We start from the raw sequence: 18,814 nt of genomic DNA, 5'->3' as shown, positions 1-18,814 counted from the left end.
GCTCTCATGGCAACATATTTGCCAGTTTTTCACTGGATATACTCTTCATTTTCATCCTTTCGTGGACGACGGATTCATTCCTTGAATATCCACAAAATCTACACCTGATGGAGACAGAAAAGGGTAATCCACGGGAAATGAAAAACGAAAAACACTCGGACTTCTACCTACTCGACGACACTACAGAATCAAAACATCTGGGGTTTGCGGCTGGAGCTCTCCATATGCTCCTAGGCATGGACTCGACTAGAAAGTACGCGCCCCCGACAGGACGCATGGACCGAAGATTTTTAATCATCCTTTTTCTTCTCCTGTCGGGTGATATCCACGTTAATCCAGGCCCAGTTACCACCAGGCAAACTTCTGCCCGTCTGGCGAGAGAGGCAAACTTGGCCAACGAAGCTAGCGCTGCTAACGTTGCTATCGTTGCCAGCGACAACGTCGCACAACAACAACAACTCCACGCCGCTAGCTCTCGGTCCCAACAAGCCAACGCACCCTCGGACCACTACGACACCGCAGCCGTGCGCGACGGAGAGACGCTGCGCAACGGAAGAAACCTATCCACGGACACATCTGGCGTTTCCAGGCGGCACACGGACCAGGATGGACCCCCGTGGACACAGACGAAGGCCCCCCTCAACCCCCCATCCCCCCATCCCCCAAGCCCCACAGCTGGTTGCTTACCAACAAGAACCAGACGATGCCCAACCCCCCACCCCCCCCCAACCCCCACAGATGGCCGCGTACAGCGAAACAGAGGCTTTGATGGACGCTAACACCTCAACACCCCCCTCCCCCCCGACACTGCTCCTCTCTGTGGACTCTCAGTGGACAGACATCTTTTCATTGAACAAATGAAAAAATCGTTTGGCGTTGGCTTGCACATGATACACCTCAATGTGAATTCCCTTGTAGGAGACAAGCTAACACAAATCAAGCAGATGTTTTATGATGGTAAGGTTGACATTTTAACTTTCTCTGAAACGAAACTTGATCATACGATAGATGATACTGATATTGAGATTGAAAACTACAAACTTTTCAGAAAAGATAGGAACAGAAACGGGGGCGGCGTATGCATGTATGTACATAAAGACAATGTCTGCATCCTTCGCGAAGACCTGAATGATGCAGACATTGAAGCTGTGTGGGTCGAGATCATTTTTGAAAATGCTAAACCTGTGCTAGTCGGTACCATATACAGACCTCCTAACCAGACTGATTTCTATGATAGACTTGATGAATGTTTAGCTAAAGTGGACAATGAGGAGACAGTACTTCTTGGTGACTTTAACACTGACATGCTCCGTAAGGAAGCGTCAGTGTTTAAGTCATTCAGGGGGTTTTGTAATCGGCACTCACTCCACCAGCTGATCACTCAGCCCACAAGGCTGTGTGTTTCCACTCAAACTATCATAGATCTCATTCTAACAACGGACAAGGACAAAATCCTCAATAGTGGTGTTTCTACCTGTGGCATATCTGATCATAACATGATCTTCTGCACCAGAAAGAAACGTAAACCTAAGACCGGTTACCACCAAACAGTCACGATCAGAGACCTCAAAAACTACAAGAGTGAGGACTTAGATCACAGACTGGAGGAACAGGATTGGTCCGACGTACTAAACAGCACACAGGTAGACGAATCTTGGCTTGGTTTCAAAACCAAATTCATTCAAATTTTGGACAGTGTGGCTCCCATGAAAACCATCAGGGTCAAAACCCGCTCGGTTCCATGGATGAATTCGGATATCCTTGCTACCATGAAAGTCAGAGACAAAAAGTGTTCTGACTATCATAAAAGTAGGATCAAACTTGCCAAAAGCTTCAATAAAGGTCTCGAATCCCACGTAGCGAAACTCAAAAAAGAGAAAAACATGCTAAGAAACAAGGTTAATGGCATGCTGTTGTTAGCAGAAAAAAGCTACCTCGATGGCAAAATTGAGGAAAATCAAAACAAACCACGTGAGCTCTGGAAGCTATTCAACAACCTACTAGGCTGCAGCAAGAAATTGAAAACCAGGTTTACAAACATAAACCTCAAGGTGAATGACACTCTCATTTCATCCAAACGGGAAGTGAGTAAAATCCTCAACATATTCTTCACGACCGTGGCCTCAGAGTTAGTTGAAAAACTACCCCCTCACTCTGGGAGTCATGGTGGAGAGTATGTTGATTCATTTTACGATAAACAGGGTGTACGCAAAGATGATTTTAAACTCTCCCCTGTGTCAACAGATGAGGTGTTTAAAAAATTGAGTGCACTCCAACAACACAGAGCCACAGGTCCCGACAACATCCCCGCTAAATTTCTAAAAGACTCAGCCGCCTCCATTGCCCCAATCATTACCCACATAATAAACCTCTCCATCATACAGGGACGGGTCCCTAACGACTTCAAAAAAGCAAGAGTGACCCCTCTGTACAAAAAAGGAAACCAATTAGAACCTGGCAACTACCGCCCTATTTCTATTCTTAGCTCCATCTCGAAAGTCATGGAAAAAATAGTCTATGAACAGGTTGATAAGTACCTTGCCGAAAAAAATCTAATTTACGAATTCCAATCTGGTTTCAGAACAAACCACTCCACTGACACATGCCTTCTCTATTTGAACGACTCTATCAAACAAGATGTCGACAAGGGCAAATATTGCGGCATGGTCATGCTGGACCTCCAGAAGGCTTTTGACACCGTTAATCACCCAATTATGATCAATAAGCTCAAAGCAATAGGCTTTGATGATACGTCGGTGAACTGGATGAGATCCTACCTGGAAGGGAGGGAGCAAGTGGTGGAAGTAAACGGCACCCAGTCCCCTCCCCTCCCAGTGACTTGTGGTGTTCCTCAAGGAAGCATACTAGGACCACTACTGTTCCTGATATATGTGAATGATATGTCCTCAGCTTGCGACTGCAAACTGTTCCTGTTCGCAGATGACTCGGCTCTGCTGGTCTCGGACAGGGACAGGCTGCAGGTTGAGAAAACTCTCAGCACTGAACTCAACAAGATCTGCATCTGGCTCTCCGACAACAAACTCTCATTACACCTGGGTAAAACTGAATCCATCCTCTTTGGGTCCAACCCTAACCTTAGAAAGGCTGAGAGTTTCACGATCAAAGTGGGTGAAAATGTTATCACAAGAAAGGAGGAAATTACCTACCTGGGTTCCATCTTGGAGGCAAACCTCTCAGGTGACAAAAACGCTGAAAAGACGATCAAAAAGGTCCACAAAATAACACGGAGGATGTGGAGGCTTGTTCGTAAAGTCAGTAAGAATACTCTGAAGATTCTTGTAGGGGCCCTCATACAAGGTCATTATGATTATGCATGCACTTCATGGTATCACAACACCTCCAAGGCCCTAAAAACAAGGCTCCAAACATCCCAAAACAAACTTGTAAGGCTACTTCTTGGCCTCAATTACAAAGCCCATCTAACCCATGCCCATTTTGCTAGGCTTGGATGGCTTAGGGTTGAGGACAGAGTACAGCAACTTGCTATGGGCCTGGTCTTTAAGATACACCACAACATTGGGATCCCCCTGTATTTGTCAAAATACTTCCAAAATGTTAATCAAGTCCATGATCATAACACCAGAGGCAGCTCCACAAACCATGTTCAACCCAGATTTGGCACAACAAAGGGAATGAACTCTTTCTCATGCTATTCATCTAAAATGTGGAATGCCCTACCAAAAGGAGTAAAGGAGTGTAAAACCCTACTTACTTTCAAAAATGCCCTAAAGATACACCTTCAGGAGGCTGCAATTCAAAAATGGCCCCTGTCCAAGTCCTAACCTACCCCATGTCCTAACCTAACCTACCCCCCCCCCCCCCCCCCCTCTCTTTCTTTTTTGTACATATTTTTCACCCTTCATACTTCATACCAGTAACCTGTAAACTGATTGTATGACATTCTGTATAGTAGTGTGTATATCTGTCTGTCTCTTATATGTCAACATGATTTGTGTGCATGGGGATCTCATCTTAAACAAGCTAAGTGCTTAATGAGCTATCCAGTTTAGTAGACCTTGTATTGCGAATTTGTACTTCCATGTACTGTTATGTACTGCCATGTACTGTTCTCATGTCTTACTAAATAAAGTACATCAATCAATCAATCACATGTTTTTGACGTGTGACAATCCAAAGCCCACACCGCCAAGGACGCTAGATGGCGCTCTTCGCTAACATATGAGTCACCATTTAACCCTCAGTCACACAGTGAAGCAGAAGATCACGTGATCGAAAAAAAAACTCCTGTGTTTACTATGTATTTTTGGCAAGACATTCTATTTACTTTCCTCAACAATATGAGACGTTATTACATTATAAACTGTAATTACATTATGAGCTTTTATTACATTTAGTTTATTACATTATGAACTGTTATTACATTATGAGTTGCTACTGTACATAGTCACTCGCCATTGTTCCCCCAGGAAAGGGGTTATGACGAATATAAAATCCAGCACAAAGCATGACTTACGCTTCGCTACGAATGATAAATCAGGCTGTGTGAGGGACTGGATCTTTACCATTGTGCAGTTGTAATGCCCGGGGAAAGCCAACATCTGGACCACTAGCCTAAAGGGGAAGTCCCCCTTACCCCGGGGAGACAATAGGGTTTTGGTCATCAGGCAGAGGCTCTGGCCCACTATACTGCTACACTGGCACACGGAGGTGACTCTGGAGGTTCATCAGTGACGTAGGGGGGGCTGACACAAGTGTTGATTTTAACAGCAAATTTTGATTCAGTTTTAGTCATAGTCTTTTGAATCAAATTCCCTTCAGTTTTAGTCATATTTTAGTCATCTGAAATATTTTACTTTTAGTCTAGTTTTAGTCGACTAAATATCATAAGATTATAGTCGACTAAATCTACAGTTGATTTAGTCGACTATAATGTATTTTGTCGGTGCCTTGATGGCGTCGTAATGGCTCATTTTACACTTGGTTGCATGCTGAAAATAGCCGATCTACAAGCTCACAACACGTCGCACTGCGACGTGTTGTGAGCTTGTAGATCTGCTATTTTCAGAGCACAACACCCGAGCACAAACAAACATAAAATGACTTGTCTTTTAGTTCTACTGGATCTCTTCTCCACTAGATCCCTCACTAACATTTTAGTCTAGTTTTTATTTGTTGACAACATTGTCAATATATTTAGTCTTAGTTTTAGTCATCGTAGCTTAGTTTTTATTTAGTTTATCAGTGTAAAAAGGTAGTCGACGAACACTTTTCGTCATAGTTTTTAGTCGACGAAATCAACACTGGCTGAGCTGACACTCACCTTCCTCCCCATCGTCCTCTGCTAGGAGCTCGGCCTCCACCCTCAGGGCGTCCTCCCCTCCCAGGACAGCCTGGAGTCTCCGCTGTTTGGCCCGGATCTTCTTCAGCTGGTTCTCCTGGACGCATCATAAGGTGTAGAAATAAGCTCATCATTAGACATGCTCTCATGGCTCATTGTATGTTCTAGTGCAGCTTTGAAGGAGTCCTGTATAAAACACAGGACTCTATAGAATGGCCTTTGTGGTGCTTTTTTTTTACACTGCATAGTACTGGCTCAACTGGCTCAAGTTTTTTTTTTTTTTGGGGGGGGGGGGGTTCATTGGGCAAAAGTACTTCTTTATGTATCACCTCTGTCGAGGTTCCAAGTGAGCTGAGGCAATACCAAAACACTGCAGACTGAATGACTACTCGAAAAATCACTGGCAGTCTGGGCCTTACATATATATAATATATATGTATATTCTCTGGCAGTGAAAGAGTTAACCCATTAAATCCGGGAACGCATCTCTATGGTTAAAAATGTTGTTTCAAAAAATATATATGTATTCAAAGATTTGCACAAAAGTTCAAGATTTTTCTAAAATAGCCAAAGCATAAAATAATGGTTAAAGCTCAAATCTAAAATGACACAGATGCGTTCCCGGTCTTAATGGGTTAAAGTGCTGTTAGATTGTGGATGCATTCACATGTACAGTAGTGTACTGTAGTGCTTCATACCTTATTCTCTCTCTGTCTCTTGACAGACTCGATCTTCCGGCTGATGTCCTTGCTGGAGGCGGCGTAGGGAACCAGCTGATCTAAGATCTTGTTGATGTGTTTTAGAGCCGTGGTAACAGACCTGAAAACACACACACACACACACACACACACACACACATACAGTACGTCAGAAATATGATTTGTTTACAGGGTTTTTTGTGACTGAAGACTGAAGTTTTTCCCCTCCTGACTTTCAGTACAGTGTTCCGAGTTTATTTGCTGATGCATTTTCTGAATGTAATACCAATTGTTTGTTTTAACCACATAAGCCCTATGTACGTACTTCATGACTAATGAATCGTCTGCTACAATTCTCACAATTCGATTCCGATTCTTGGGCTCTCAAAACAAACGATTCTAGATTCAAAATCGTTTTTTTCTCCCGATTCAAAACGATTCTTGATTCAAAACATCTGCTGGCATGAAAGCAGAGTACATTTACGTAGCTTTTATAATTGTAAAGGTTTTATCAACTGATGATAATGTAAACACACAAAGACAACATGTCTCATTTATTCATGCATGCACATATTTAAACTTTTAGTTACAGTTACTTCCCAGTTATCAGAACAATAAATGAAAGTAATAAAACTGCTGTAACATAAATAAGAATTGGTAGGCTTAGGCTATCTGCCAGCCCAGAACTTGCCACTTCTAAAAAATTTAAATATACAAAAATACTGTCTTTGTGTAAAAAAAAGATTTTTTAGATTTTTGGAAAATGAGAATCGATATTGAATCGTCCAACAGTAGAATCGCAATTCGAGTATGAATCCATTTTTTCCCCACCCCCCTAATGACAAATAGTGAAAATAGCCAGTCTACAAGCACACAACTCATCGTGACGACTGCTATTTTAACTTTCTTTTGGGGGGGGGGGACATTTTTGCTATGCCCAAAATAGGGAAAATAGTGGTTACTGAGTTTTTACTGCAAAGAAATCGCACAGTAATTGGCACAATTACTACAGTATTTTCTTTTTAATGGCTCAGTGGAATTTTACACAGTAAACGTTGAGTGATCTGATCTGCAGGAGAGACTATTGATTCGTCCTCCCCAAAATTGCAGTAAACAAAAACTTACATTCCTGGAGGGACTAAAGAATCTTAGCACTTAGCCCTGATCAATGCATTATAGACATATCTGTCATCTGAAGTGCATGTAAGGAAGTTTAACCCATTAAAGGCCTTTGCAGACAGGGTGTGATTAGTCAATCAGTTTTTACTGCATGCGAAAAGACGCACGAATCGAACTGGGTTCGATTGGAAAAAAAAATGCATCGCATAACCGCACGGTAAATTGGGAGCCGGTGTGCATGAGGTCATTGAGAACCATGTGTTCATTTAAAAAATCATATTGTCCATTTTTTCCGTGCACCCTGTCTGCAGAGGCCTTCAGACCGGGAATGCATCTGTGTAATTTTTTTTAATTTCTTTGGCTATTCAAAAATAGCAGATCTACAAGCTCATAGCATGGCACAGATGTGCCACGCTATGAGCTATTTTTGAAAAAGCGTGAAAATGCTTTGGATAGGCCTACAGGTATATATATATATATTTCTTAAAGCGTACATTTGTAAAATCTCAAACCTTTGATTCTGGAGGATTCTACAAAATAATGTCTTCTAAATCCTAAAAGGTTTTTTTAATGCTTTTTTCATGTCAAGGACCCCCAAAATTATATGTATTTGTTCGCGGACCCCCCTCCCCCCTTCTCAAAATATTTTTGTTCCAGGAACCCCCAGAAGCAAAGATTTGAGTTAAAAATGTATCTAACTATATAAATGGCGACCGACTTCCGCACCCTCGGTGTCCACACCCCACAGCTCTGTTATCGAATAAACAACGCACCGCCAGACCACATGTGGCCAACTGACTCGCCACGGCGGCCGCGCTGAATTTACGCCTCGCGTAGGGGACATCTCACTGCTCACTACAGCTTTTCCACCGCGCAACATAATTAATTCTACTCACCAAATGTCGGACAAAACGGAAGGGGAGGCAGCTTCGTACCGTTTACCGTGCGCACGACCTCATCACCACAACAGCAGCCAGCCGCTGCGGGGTTTTTTTCCTTTTTTTCAAAACTTTTTTTTTGGTCACCATTTTCTCCAGGCACCATTTCTGGTGTAACGTGCGGCAGCATGCGCTGCCTTGCGCCGCCATTGCACTCTGCCCATCTCCTCCACACCAACACACACGCAGCTCCTTTGCTTCAACCCCCCCCCCCCCCCCCCCCTTCTTACGTACCTCCTTTGTTCCACCCAGGCCGTTACTTTCACTTCACTCATGTCTCGATCACACTATGTCCGTCCTTCACGTGCCATGTTCATCCCAAACACAAAAACAAACAAGTCGGGTTGCCAAGTCGTTGGCATGCCAGGTTCTCTAAAAACAAGCGCCAGAAACAAGCAACCACCTTCATGAAAAAAAAAAAAACACGAAGGGGTCCGCCATGTTCCAGGGGGGTCCCCGCGCGGCCCAACACTCCACAGGGGGTCCGTCGACCAGCAGGGGGTCCGCGGGGGTCCCCCTCAAACATCAAAAATATATTTTTTTCAAATTTTTTTTTTTTTTTTTTTACTTTTCCACAGTTTTACTCCAGCAATTTGAGTACCCCAATATACACGCGGCCACGCTGGGCCCCGTGCGCGGCTGGGGTTGAGGGGGGCGTAGCCCCCCGAAACTCTAGTATACAATATATTCAAAGATTTACACACATTTTTTGCACGCTATTTTTTTCCCCTCAAAAATAGCAAATCTACAAGCTCATAGCGCGGCACTCGGTGCCGCGCTATGAGCTTGTATATCTGCTATTTTTGAATAGCCAAAGAAATCTTAAAAAGGACACAGATGCGTTCCCTGTCTTAATGGGTTAAGGGCTTACAGCATTCTAGTCTTTTCTTATTCCTTAGTATCAGTTTCCCCTTACCGAACGTCATCCAGAACAGACTGGTACTCCTTCTGGGCCTCGGCCTGGGCCGCGGCCTGCCCGGCCTCCTGGATGGCTTGGTCCACCTGCTGCAGGACCCCCTGTTCCAGGACGTCCTGGTCGTACACGGCCACGCCCAGCCCCTGCAGCTCGTCGGCCCCGGAGCTGGCGCACGCCGCCTGGATGCGCTGCCGGTCGATCTGCACCAGAGATCCACCGGGCCGCTTGCCACCTGGTTGCACATTCACAAGGCATTAAAACAAACACCCATTAAAGGGATATTTCATTTTTAAATATGTTTGGGATCCAGGGGGGTCTGGGGGTCCTCCCCCTGAAATCTTTTAACAGAGTAGATGTAATTTCCTGTGTTTCGGTGAATTTTGTGAGCTTGATACTTTTATCAGGCTTGCTTTACTAGCATTGTAATGGGTACAATTTCATCCATTTAAAAAAGTAGGCCCACAGAAATTGATTTGATGACTGAAGCAATGTAAGACCCATCTTTAATAATAACCATTCATTACTTAAAAGTTATTATCTCTGTATGATGGCATGCACTGACCACACCCCCGAACCGGGGGGTCTGGGGGTCCTCCCCTAGAAACTTTTGAACATAGTAGATGTAATGTCCTGTGTTCTGGTGAATTTTGGAGTTTGTTAACAAATCTAGGAGAAAACCAGAAGCAATGGCGATCCAGGAGAGTGTCAGGAGACGTGGTCAAAAACCAGGAGACTCATGTGGGATCCAGGAGTGTTGGCAGCCGTGTGGGATCGTTTTACTCAGGCTTTTGTGAGCACCCTCGAAAGATTTTAAGTTGCTTGATTCAGTATTTTGATATTTGATATTCATTTTTATCAGACACGTCCCCTTCCTACAAACCCATTTTAATCATGATAGATTCATCTAAAACACCTGTCCTTGGTTCTGGTATATTGGCCTTCTAATACGTGAGTGGGGCGTGTTTTTTCAATTACTTTTTACATGTATTTTTTATAATTTTGAGGGGAAATTAAAAAAATAAAATACAATGAAAGATTTATGAAAGATTTATGAAAAAAAGTAATTGAAAAAAACATGGCCCCTGTCGTATTAGGAGGGCAGTATGAGTCACCGGAACCAAGGACGAGTGTTTTCGATGAATCTATCATGGTTAAACTGGAGTTTGAAGTTACAAGACTCACTGTAAACACACGGCACTGCTTCAAGTTCTGGTAACTGATATTGTCTTTCTAAGGAATGTGTCGACCTTCATTCTTTTTATTTTAAATGTCAAACCATAGAAACAATGGCCTACGCTTTTATAGCGCTAGACCACATAACAATCCTGATAATCAGCCTGCAAATTAGCCTGCTCTTCTGTGTATTTAATCTCAAATCAATAATCCTATCATCAACAAAAATAAATCAGTTGTTATTTTCTGCAGGTACAGTATGCCCACATCAGAAAACATGCCCCGACATGCATTGCCGAGTTAAACACTAAATTGCCTGGCTGGGTCTAACCTTGCGCTGCCATTCGTTCCCCAGGTTTCTTATGCGGTTTAGAGCCCGCCTACTGTATCAGGTAATTTGCACACGACACACACACACACACACACGCACACACGCACACACGCACACACGCACACACGCGCACACACGCACACACACGCACACACGCACACACGCACACACACACACACACGCGCGCACACATGCACACACGCACACACACGCGCACGCTTCCGTTTCCGTATCCGCAGTAGACCCAGACTGGATCAGCAAGTTACAAGCGAAAAGATCCCAGCCTAGCTTGGGGTGGGTCTACTACTTCCTGCGTTTGTAAAGGAAAGCAGTGTAAATTATTAACATAAATAAATAACTAATCGAAGAATGAAGGTCGACACGTTCATTGGAAGGACCATATCAGTGAGTCACCAGAGGCAATAAGTCATGGATTATGTGTGATTGTGTGTGTGTGTGTGTGTGTGTGTGTGTGTGTGTGTGTGTGTGTGTGTGTGTGTGTGTGTGTGTGTGTGTGTGTGTGTGTGTGTGGCGGGGGGATATATCTCAAGCAACTTAAAAACTGTCGGGGCGCACACAAAAGCCGTAGCAGATGTGAAAATGATCCCAGAACAGTGGTGTTTTAAGCGATAAATGGTCAATACCATTTGTGACACTGAGTGGACCCCTTACGGCAGGGGTGGGCAAGATTTATTTCCAGGGGGCCATACTGACCTCGCTAAAGCGAGTGCAAGGGCCACACATTGTACAATTGAATTGAAACTTGAAACGCATATGAATTATGTTAAAACGGCATGAATTTGGTAGACATGCCAGTCTACTTTACAATAAGGTACTTGCTTTCACAACAACAATTTTCACTTACAAAATGTTGTAACTGAAAATTGTTCAGCTGTATCACTTAGGTCAGTGGTTCTCAAAGTGGGGTCCGGGGAACCCCAGGGGTACTTGAGGGGGTTCTAGGGGGTCCCCAGCTAAATGATGGATAGGAACCAAATGGACCCTTATGGGTCTGTAACTCTGAGAGTTAAGTTAACATTGATTTTACAACATGAATTGGGTTCCCAGAGATAGAAATGCCATTAAATGGGGGTCCGTAGCCCTAATGCATGTCAAACTGGGGGTCCTTAAAATGTATCTTTTCAAATGGGGGTCCGCGGGCTAATAAGTGTCCATTTGGGGGTCCTTGACATGAAAAAGTTTGAGAACCACTGACTTAGGTGTACGCCTTACAATAAAAAGATGACTTGCATTAAAAAAATCAATTTGTAAATTATGAGCCTATAAATGTATACAGTATCTTATCTGATCTGATATGCACCACTCCATAAGTCACTGATAAAACACATTGCATTATGTTATGAATATGGACTCAAGGTGTCACTGTTACATTATAAACATAAAACATTTGAGTACATACGGAAGGAGGAATGCAGGTAGGTACAGTATTCAAATGGTAAATATTAATTGCTATTAATTGGAGTCGAGTTAAAATGTTTTTTTCTCAAAACCATTAACATACGGCAGCCTTTTAGAATGTAATTTTTTTTGGGGGGGGGGGTCATTTTGTTTTTCTTTGAGGACTTGGCGGGCCGGATTAAGATGGTCAAAGGGCCGGGCCCGGCCCCCGGGCCGTATGTTGCCCATTTGTGCCTTACGGGTTACATGTGTTCACTCTCAGAGTTCAACTAAAACCAATACTTTCACTGCACAGCATCAGTGAGAGTTGTCACAGATGTAGCTTTATACCTTCCCCGGGTGGTCCAGTGTTGTCAGCCTCCTGGCTGGCGGTCCCATCCTCCTCCTCGGCCCCTCCAGGGCTGGTCCCAGAGCCTCTGGTGGTCCCATCCTCCTCCTCGGCCCCTCCAGGAGGCAGAGAAGCAGCAGCAGCAGCACTGCTCACTGGACTGGACCACAGCGAGGAGGACACCTGCTCGTCTCGGCCGCCATCTACTGGCATGACGACGCAACTGCAACACACAAAAAGCAGCAGTATGGCTCAAAACACTGTTTATTTGTATAAAGTTAAACAGTCCAACGTAACGTTACATATTAAACACGTCCTACTCGTCATTCTCCCCCAAAAACATAATGATGTTATTGTTTATAAAGCATGGTTACATGTTACATCACCATTCATCACAGCAACCGCTTTGTTTACGTGGCTAGGCTAGCCCTGCTAACAGTTAGCTCATATTTTACTGACTGACTGCCTGTTATCATCAGTTTCATTCATAAACATGTAAAGTATAACTATAATATAATATCTGTAGCATGGTAAAGACAGGAAACACTTACAACACGTTCAGTTACACAACAACAACCAATGGCTTCCTCATTAAAGACATGTTTTTCTGCCAAGAAGCCACTCGCTCAGTAGCTCGCGCTGTGACGTCAGGCTGCAGATCCGGTGTGGAGATAGAACCCAACCGGATACGGAAAGGGATTGTGTGGGCGTGTGAGCCGGCTGGGTTCCGGTGTTGCCAGGTATTGTGAGAGAAATAAGCAACAACGTCTAGAAAACAAGCCGAAAAGAAGCACGGCCACATGGGCACTTCAAACCATTGGTTCTCAAAGTGGGGTCCGGGGACCCCCAGGGGTACTTGAGGGGGTTCCAGGGGGTAAATGATGGACAGGAACCAAATGGACCCTTATGGGTGTGTAACTCTGAGAGTGTACAAATGGAACCAAATGGACCCTAACCTATATAACGGGTCCATATGGTTCCATTTGTACACTCTCAGAGTTAAATTAACATTGACTTATACAATATGAATTGGGGTCCCAGAGGTATAAATGCCATTAAATGGGGGTCCGTAGCCTAATGCATGTCAAACTGGGGGTCCTTGAAATTAAAATGGTTGAGAGTCACTGCTAGAGAGCCGTAAAAACCTTCTCTTATTGGGGTCCCTGGCTTATCCTTTCAAATGGGGGTCCGTGGGGTAATAAGTGTCAATTTGACATGAAAAAGTTTGAGAACCACTGATATAATGTATGTAATATAATAATAATAATAATAATATAATATAATCCTGAAACAATAGGACATTTTGACCATAGAATGGAATAAAAAAACAGAGGTTATGGACTGTGTCGCCCTCCAGTGGACAAACTCTACTCTCGTCTACTCGATGTATATTATTTAAAACTATGACGCAGTGACTCAACAAACACTATTTATGGATATTTAGTCCATTTAATCATTTTAGAAACAGCATTCATCATAATAACATGATGATGATTTGTATTGTTAATTCCTCCTCCAATCATTGGTTTGTTAGTTTGTTTTGCGCATAAAGCAGCTGCTAGCTGCTAGCTAGCCGTTACACTACATTTAAGAACTACATGTTCCATCCACCATGGGTAGCTAGAAAAACTACAATCGAGTACTACATTTCCCATACACCAACATGGGTAGCGATGAGGACTACATTTAAAGAACTACATTTTCCATCGACAATGGGAAGCTAGAAAAACTACAATCGCGTACTACATTTCCCAAACACCAACATGGGTAGCTGTGTGGACTACATTTAAGGAACTACATTTCCCAGCCACCATGGATGACTAGAAGAACTTCACTAGAATGGACTACATTTCCCACACACATAAGTGTCATGCTTCACATAGAATGCCACATGAATGCTTCCGTTTTCTCTTCAAAATAAAACACTTACCGTGTCAAGCCTCACACAGAACGCAACGCGAGTGCTTCCGCTCATTAAAAAAAAAAATACAACCGTTTTAACGCTTACAAATACATACTACGACGGTGTCGCGCGCTGAAAATAGCCGATCTACAAGCTCACAATGAGTCTCATTGTGAGCTTGTAGATTTGAAACATGAGAGAGAGAGAGAGAGAGAGAGAGCGCGAGCTCTCACACACATGATTTGTGTGCATGGGGATCTCATCTTAAACAAGCTACGTGCTTAATGAGCTATCCAGTTTAGTAGACCTTGTATTGCGAATTTGTACTGCCATGTACTGTTCTCGTGTCTTACTAAATAAAGTACATCAATCAATCAATCAAAACCAGCGCCATGTTGCGTCATCATCTCGTGTTTAATATTTTGATGATTAAAGTATTGACGACAAACACTTGTATTTACTCATTGTGTCCACACGAGGGCGACAAGGGCCCTTGAATACAACCAGATGAACGAGTCAGATGTTTGTGTCAGATGTTTGTGAAGTGTCGTAAACATGAACACAATTGTTAGATTTATAACATTATTAGTTCAATGGATTTTGCATTAATGGTGTTTTTTATTTTTATTTTTTACAGTTAGTTAGTTAGTAATATAAATAATGTATTTGATATCATAATAATAATAATAATAATAATAATAATAATAATAATAATAATAATAATAATAATAATAATAATAATAATATAATGCATTAGGGTAAAGTGAGGATAATATAATGTATTTAATATAATAATAATATAATATAATGTATTTAATATAATAATATAATATAATGTATTCAATATAATAATAATATAATATAATGTATTTAATATAATAATATAATATAATGTATTCAATATAATAATAATAATAATACAATATAATGTATTTAATATAATAATAATATAATATAATGTATTTAATATAATAATATAATATAATGTATTTAATATAATAATATAATATAATGTATTTGGGTAAAGTGCATACATTCTAACAACACAAATTCTCCCTGGCACAAATGAAAACATTTGAGAACCACTGATTTAAAAAATAATTTAAACATTTGGAAACAAGCCTAAATAAGCAAAATCAACTACACTTTAGAAACGAGCCCAAAAAAATCGAAACCCGCAACCACCAAGTTTTACAAGCAACTTTACAGAAAAAGAAGCCCAAAGTCGCTTATAAGAAGCGGACATGGCAACACTGTTGTGTGACTGGGTGTGGGCGGGCCCATCGCAGGCGGCTTTGCGGGTGAGATCAAAGGGATAGCGCGAGCAGCGAGCAACACAGAGAGCGGCAAATACGAACGAGCGTTTGTGACGCAGCTCTGTTTAATTGTTTCGAAGTAAAAAAGAGTGTTAAAAAGTTAACTAAACCACTCATAATGTAACATTATTCCACATGGACGTCGAGTAGATTTAACCAGGGAGGTGGAACAAGCTGTTAAAACGCTAAAACAAGACAATTATCTCCAAGCAGGTGAGTTTTTTTTTTATGGAATTGCGAGTAATTTCACAATTGCAACTAGTAGGATGTGTGAAGTGAATATATAATATATGTGTTTTATTGAGCTGTGTTTTATTAGGCAAAACAATAATGTAAAACATCACAATTACATTTATAATACTTTGTCTAAAAGGCCTTGTTTCCATTGAGGCCCTTGGTATTCATTTCATGACAGGCCTAGGTCAGTGCTGGAAAGTAACAGAGTACATGTACTCAAGTACTGTAGGCTACTTTGAGTACAATTTTGAGTTTTTTTTTTTTTTTTTACTTTACTCCAGTATTTCCAATTTGCAGTACGTTTACTTCTACTCCACTACATCTCAGAAATAAATATTGTACTTTTACTCCACTACAATTGTTTGAAAACTTTAGTTACTACTTTGTAGATTTTGATTATTATTACAAAACCTACAGTAACCAGCCCTATATATATATTTCGGCCATTTGAAAATAGCAGATCTACAAGCTCACAATGTGAGCTTGTAGATCTGCTCATACAGTAGCAGACCGCCTTGCGGTCAGATCAAAGGGACAGCAGGTGTTTGCCGCCTCGCGCGCTCGCGCTCTCTCTCTCTCTCTCTCTCTCTCATACACAGCAAAAAACACGACGTTTAATGGTTTGGCAGTAAAAAGACAGTTTAAAAGTGAACTTTAACAACTCCTAATGTAACATTAGTCCACATGGACATGGTTATGGGTAAAGATATCAGTGTTTATTAGGCTGGTGAAGAGCAGGCTGTTTAAAACACAAGTGAATGAATTCTCCATCCAGACAAACAGGTGAGCAGTGATTCTCAACCATTTTAATTTCAAGGACCCCCAGTTTGACATGCATTAGGCTACGGACCCCCATTTAATGGCATTTCTATCTCTGGGACCCCACTACTGTAAAATCTATGTTAATGTAACTCTGAGAGTGTACAAATGGAACCAAATGGACCCGTTAGGGTCCATTTGGTTCCATTTGTACACTCTCAGAGTTACAGACCCATAAGGGTCCATTTGGTTACATTTGTACACTCAGAGTTACAGACCCATAAGGGTCCATTTGGTTACATTTGTACACTAACCCTGCGTTTTAACAGCGGGCAATACTGGGCGACGTCGCCCAAAAATATAATGAAAGTCTATGAGAGCCGGCGATCGGGCGATGCCGGGCGATGCCGGGCGACATCGTCCAAAAGATGGATTTTCTTTATCTTTTTGGGCGATGTCGCCCGGCATCGCCCAGAGTTGCCCGCTGTTAAAACGTACCGTCAGAGTTACAGACCCATAATGGTCCATTTGGTTACATTTGTACACTCTCAGAGTTACAGACCCATAAGGGTCCATTTGGTTACATTTTTTACACTCAGTTACAGACCCATAAGGGTCCATTTGGTTACATATGTGTACACTCAGTTACAGACCCATAAGGGTCCATTTGGTTACATTTGTACACTCTCAGAGTTACAGTCCATTTGTTCCTAATCTATCATTTAGCTGGGGACCCCCTGGAACTCCCTCAAGGACCCCTGGGGGTCCCCGCACCCCACTTTGAGAACCAATACACTAGGCTGTGTATATTGTGACTGGCTCTCGCACACTTGAATTAATTATTTCTTTCTTTCTTTCTTGCTTTCTTTCTTTCTTTCTTTCTTTCTCTCTTTCTTTCTGTCTTTCTTTCTTTCTTTCTTTCTTTCTTTCTCAGAGTGGAGACACAGACTGTGCAGAGATGGTTCTTGTGTCCTAAATGCCCAGAAGACTGACTCACAGTATGACATCCTACCAGAACATCCAGCTCTAATGACTGCACAGAGGTTATCTGGTGAAGCTATACCTGAGAATTCTCTGTGAGTTTTTCTTTTTTTCTGTACTTATACATATATATATATATAATATTTCCAATTTGCAGTAATTTTACTTTACTCCATTACATCTAAGAGACAACTATTGTACTTTTACTCCACTACTATTTGCAAACTTAAGTTACTAGTTACTTTGTAGATTTTGATTATTACTAAACATATATTAAACACTTCAGCCATTTCGGCCATTTGACAATGGCAGATCTACAAGCTCACAATGCGTCGTGATGCGACACATTGTGAGCTTGTAGATCTGCTATTTTCAAAAGATTTGTATCCATTTGAAAACTTGTGAAACAGGACATTCTGCATAATGAGTACATTCTACTTTTGGGACCCATTAAGACCTGAAGCCGATTCTACATTCTCCTAAATCCCTATTCTATAATATTCTGAAAAATGTATGTTTCTATATCAGTGGTGCTCAATCTGTTTCATGTCAAAATTATATGTATTTGGCCACAGACCCCCATCTCAAATAATTTTGTTCCAGGGGGTCCCAGAAGCAAAGATTTTTCAAAAGTAGCAGATCTACAAGCTCATAGCGCGGCACTCAGTGCCGTGCTATGAGCTTGTAGATTTTGATGCCAACACCTTGTGGTGTGTGTCACACACACACACGCACGCACGCACGCACGCACGCACGCACGCACGCACGCACGCACGCACGCACGCACGCACACACACACACACACACACACACACACACACACACACACACACACACACACACACACAAATGACTGATTGACATCACCAGCTGGTTTGGAAGTGACAGATCAATTGTGTTGCAATGTTTCCTCTGTGTGCATAATGACATTTTTGCCAGACCCAGGGGGTCCCAGGCCTACATGAGGCTTTGTCGGTCGGTCGGTCGGTCTGTCCCTCTTTTCCTCTGCACACACGTCATGCGAAGCCATCCAGATCTCAACCACTAGGGGTCTGGCAGTACCAGGTCTCCTGGTTCCCTTGTTAAAGCAACACACAAGGACTAAAAGGGTTTTAAATGTGTTTATTGAGGCTGTTGACCCTGTGAGGAAGTTAAATGATGTGTGGGTCACGTGTCTCTCCTCTGCAGAGCTGGTAGGGTAATCCTGTTGATTGGGAAAGGGCTGTAGAGCGTTGGTTCTCAAAGTGGGGTCCGAGGACGCCCAGGGGTCCTTGGGGGGGTTCCAGGGGGTCCCCAGCAAAATGTGTTAATATAGAATCACAATCATTTTATTTGTAACCACTTTAACCTTTTATACTTTGGCTATTTTAGATAAA

At 42.2% G+C, this 18,814-nt stretch overlaps 1 protein-coding gene across 1 annotated transcript in view; it reads right to left on the bottom strand.

The window, feature by feature from the left end:
* The window catches only part of ercc6 (excision repair cross-complementation group 6), a gene marked incomplete at its 3' end in the record, with an annotated part of 51,299 nt that extends 38,398 nt beyond the window's left edge, over nt 1–12,901 (bottom strand). The window contains exons 1-5 of the mRNA XM_084076964.1: nt 12,794–12,901; nt 12,245–12,465; nt 8,992–9,223; nt 6,019–6,139; nt 5,303–5,417 (exon numbers count right to left, since the gene is read on the bottom strand). Of these exons, the coding sequence (XP_083933090.1) occupies nt 5,303–5,417; nt 6,019–6,139; nt 8,992–9,223; nt 12,245–12,455 (679 nt within the window). The 5' untranslated portion in view covers nt 12,456–12,465; nt 12,794–12,901. The remainder of the gene's footprint in view (nt 1–5,302; nt 5,418–6,018; nt 6,140–8,991; nt 9,224–12,244; nt 12,466–12,793) is intronic.
* Between the last annotated feature and the right edge of the window lie 5,913 nt (nt 12,902–18,814).

This window comes from Gymnoscopelus microlampas, assembly GCF_963454915.1.
Source record: "Gymnoscopelus microlampas genome assembly, chromosome: 13".
Classification (NCBI taxonomy): Eukaryota; Metazoa; Chordata; class Actinopteri; order Myctophiformes; family Myctophidae; genus Gymnoscopelus; species Gymnoscopelus microlampas.
The sequence above is the reverse complement of the archived record's forward strand: the minus strand, read 5'-3'. Positions and strand labels throughout refer to the sequence as shown.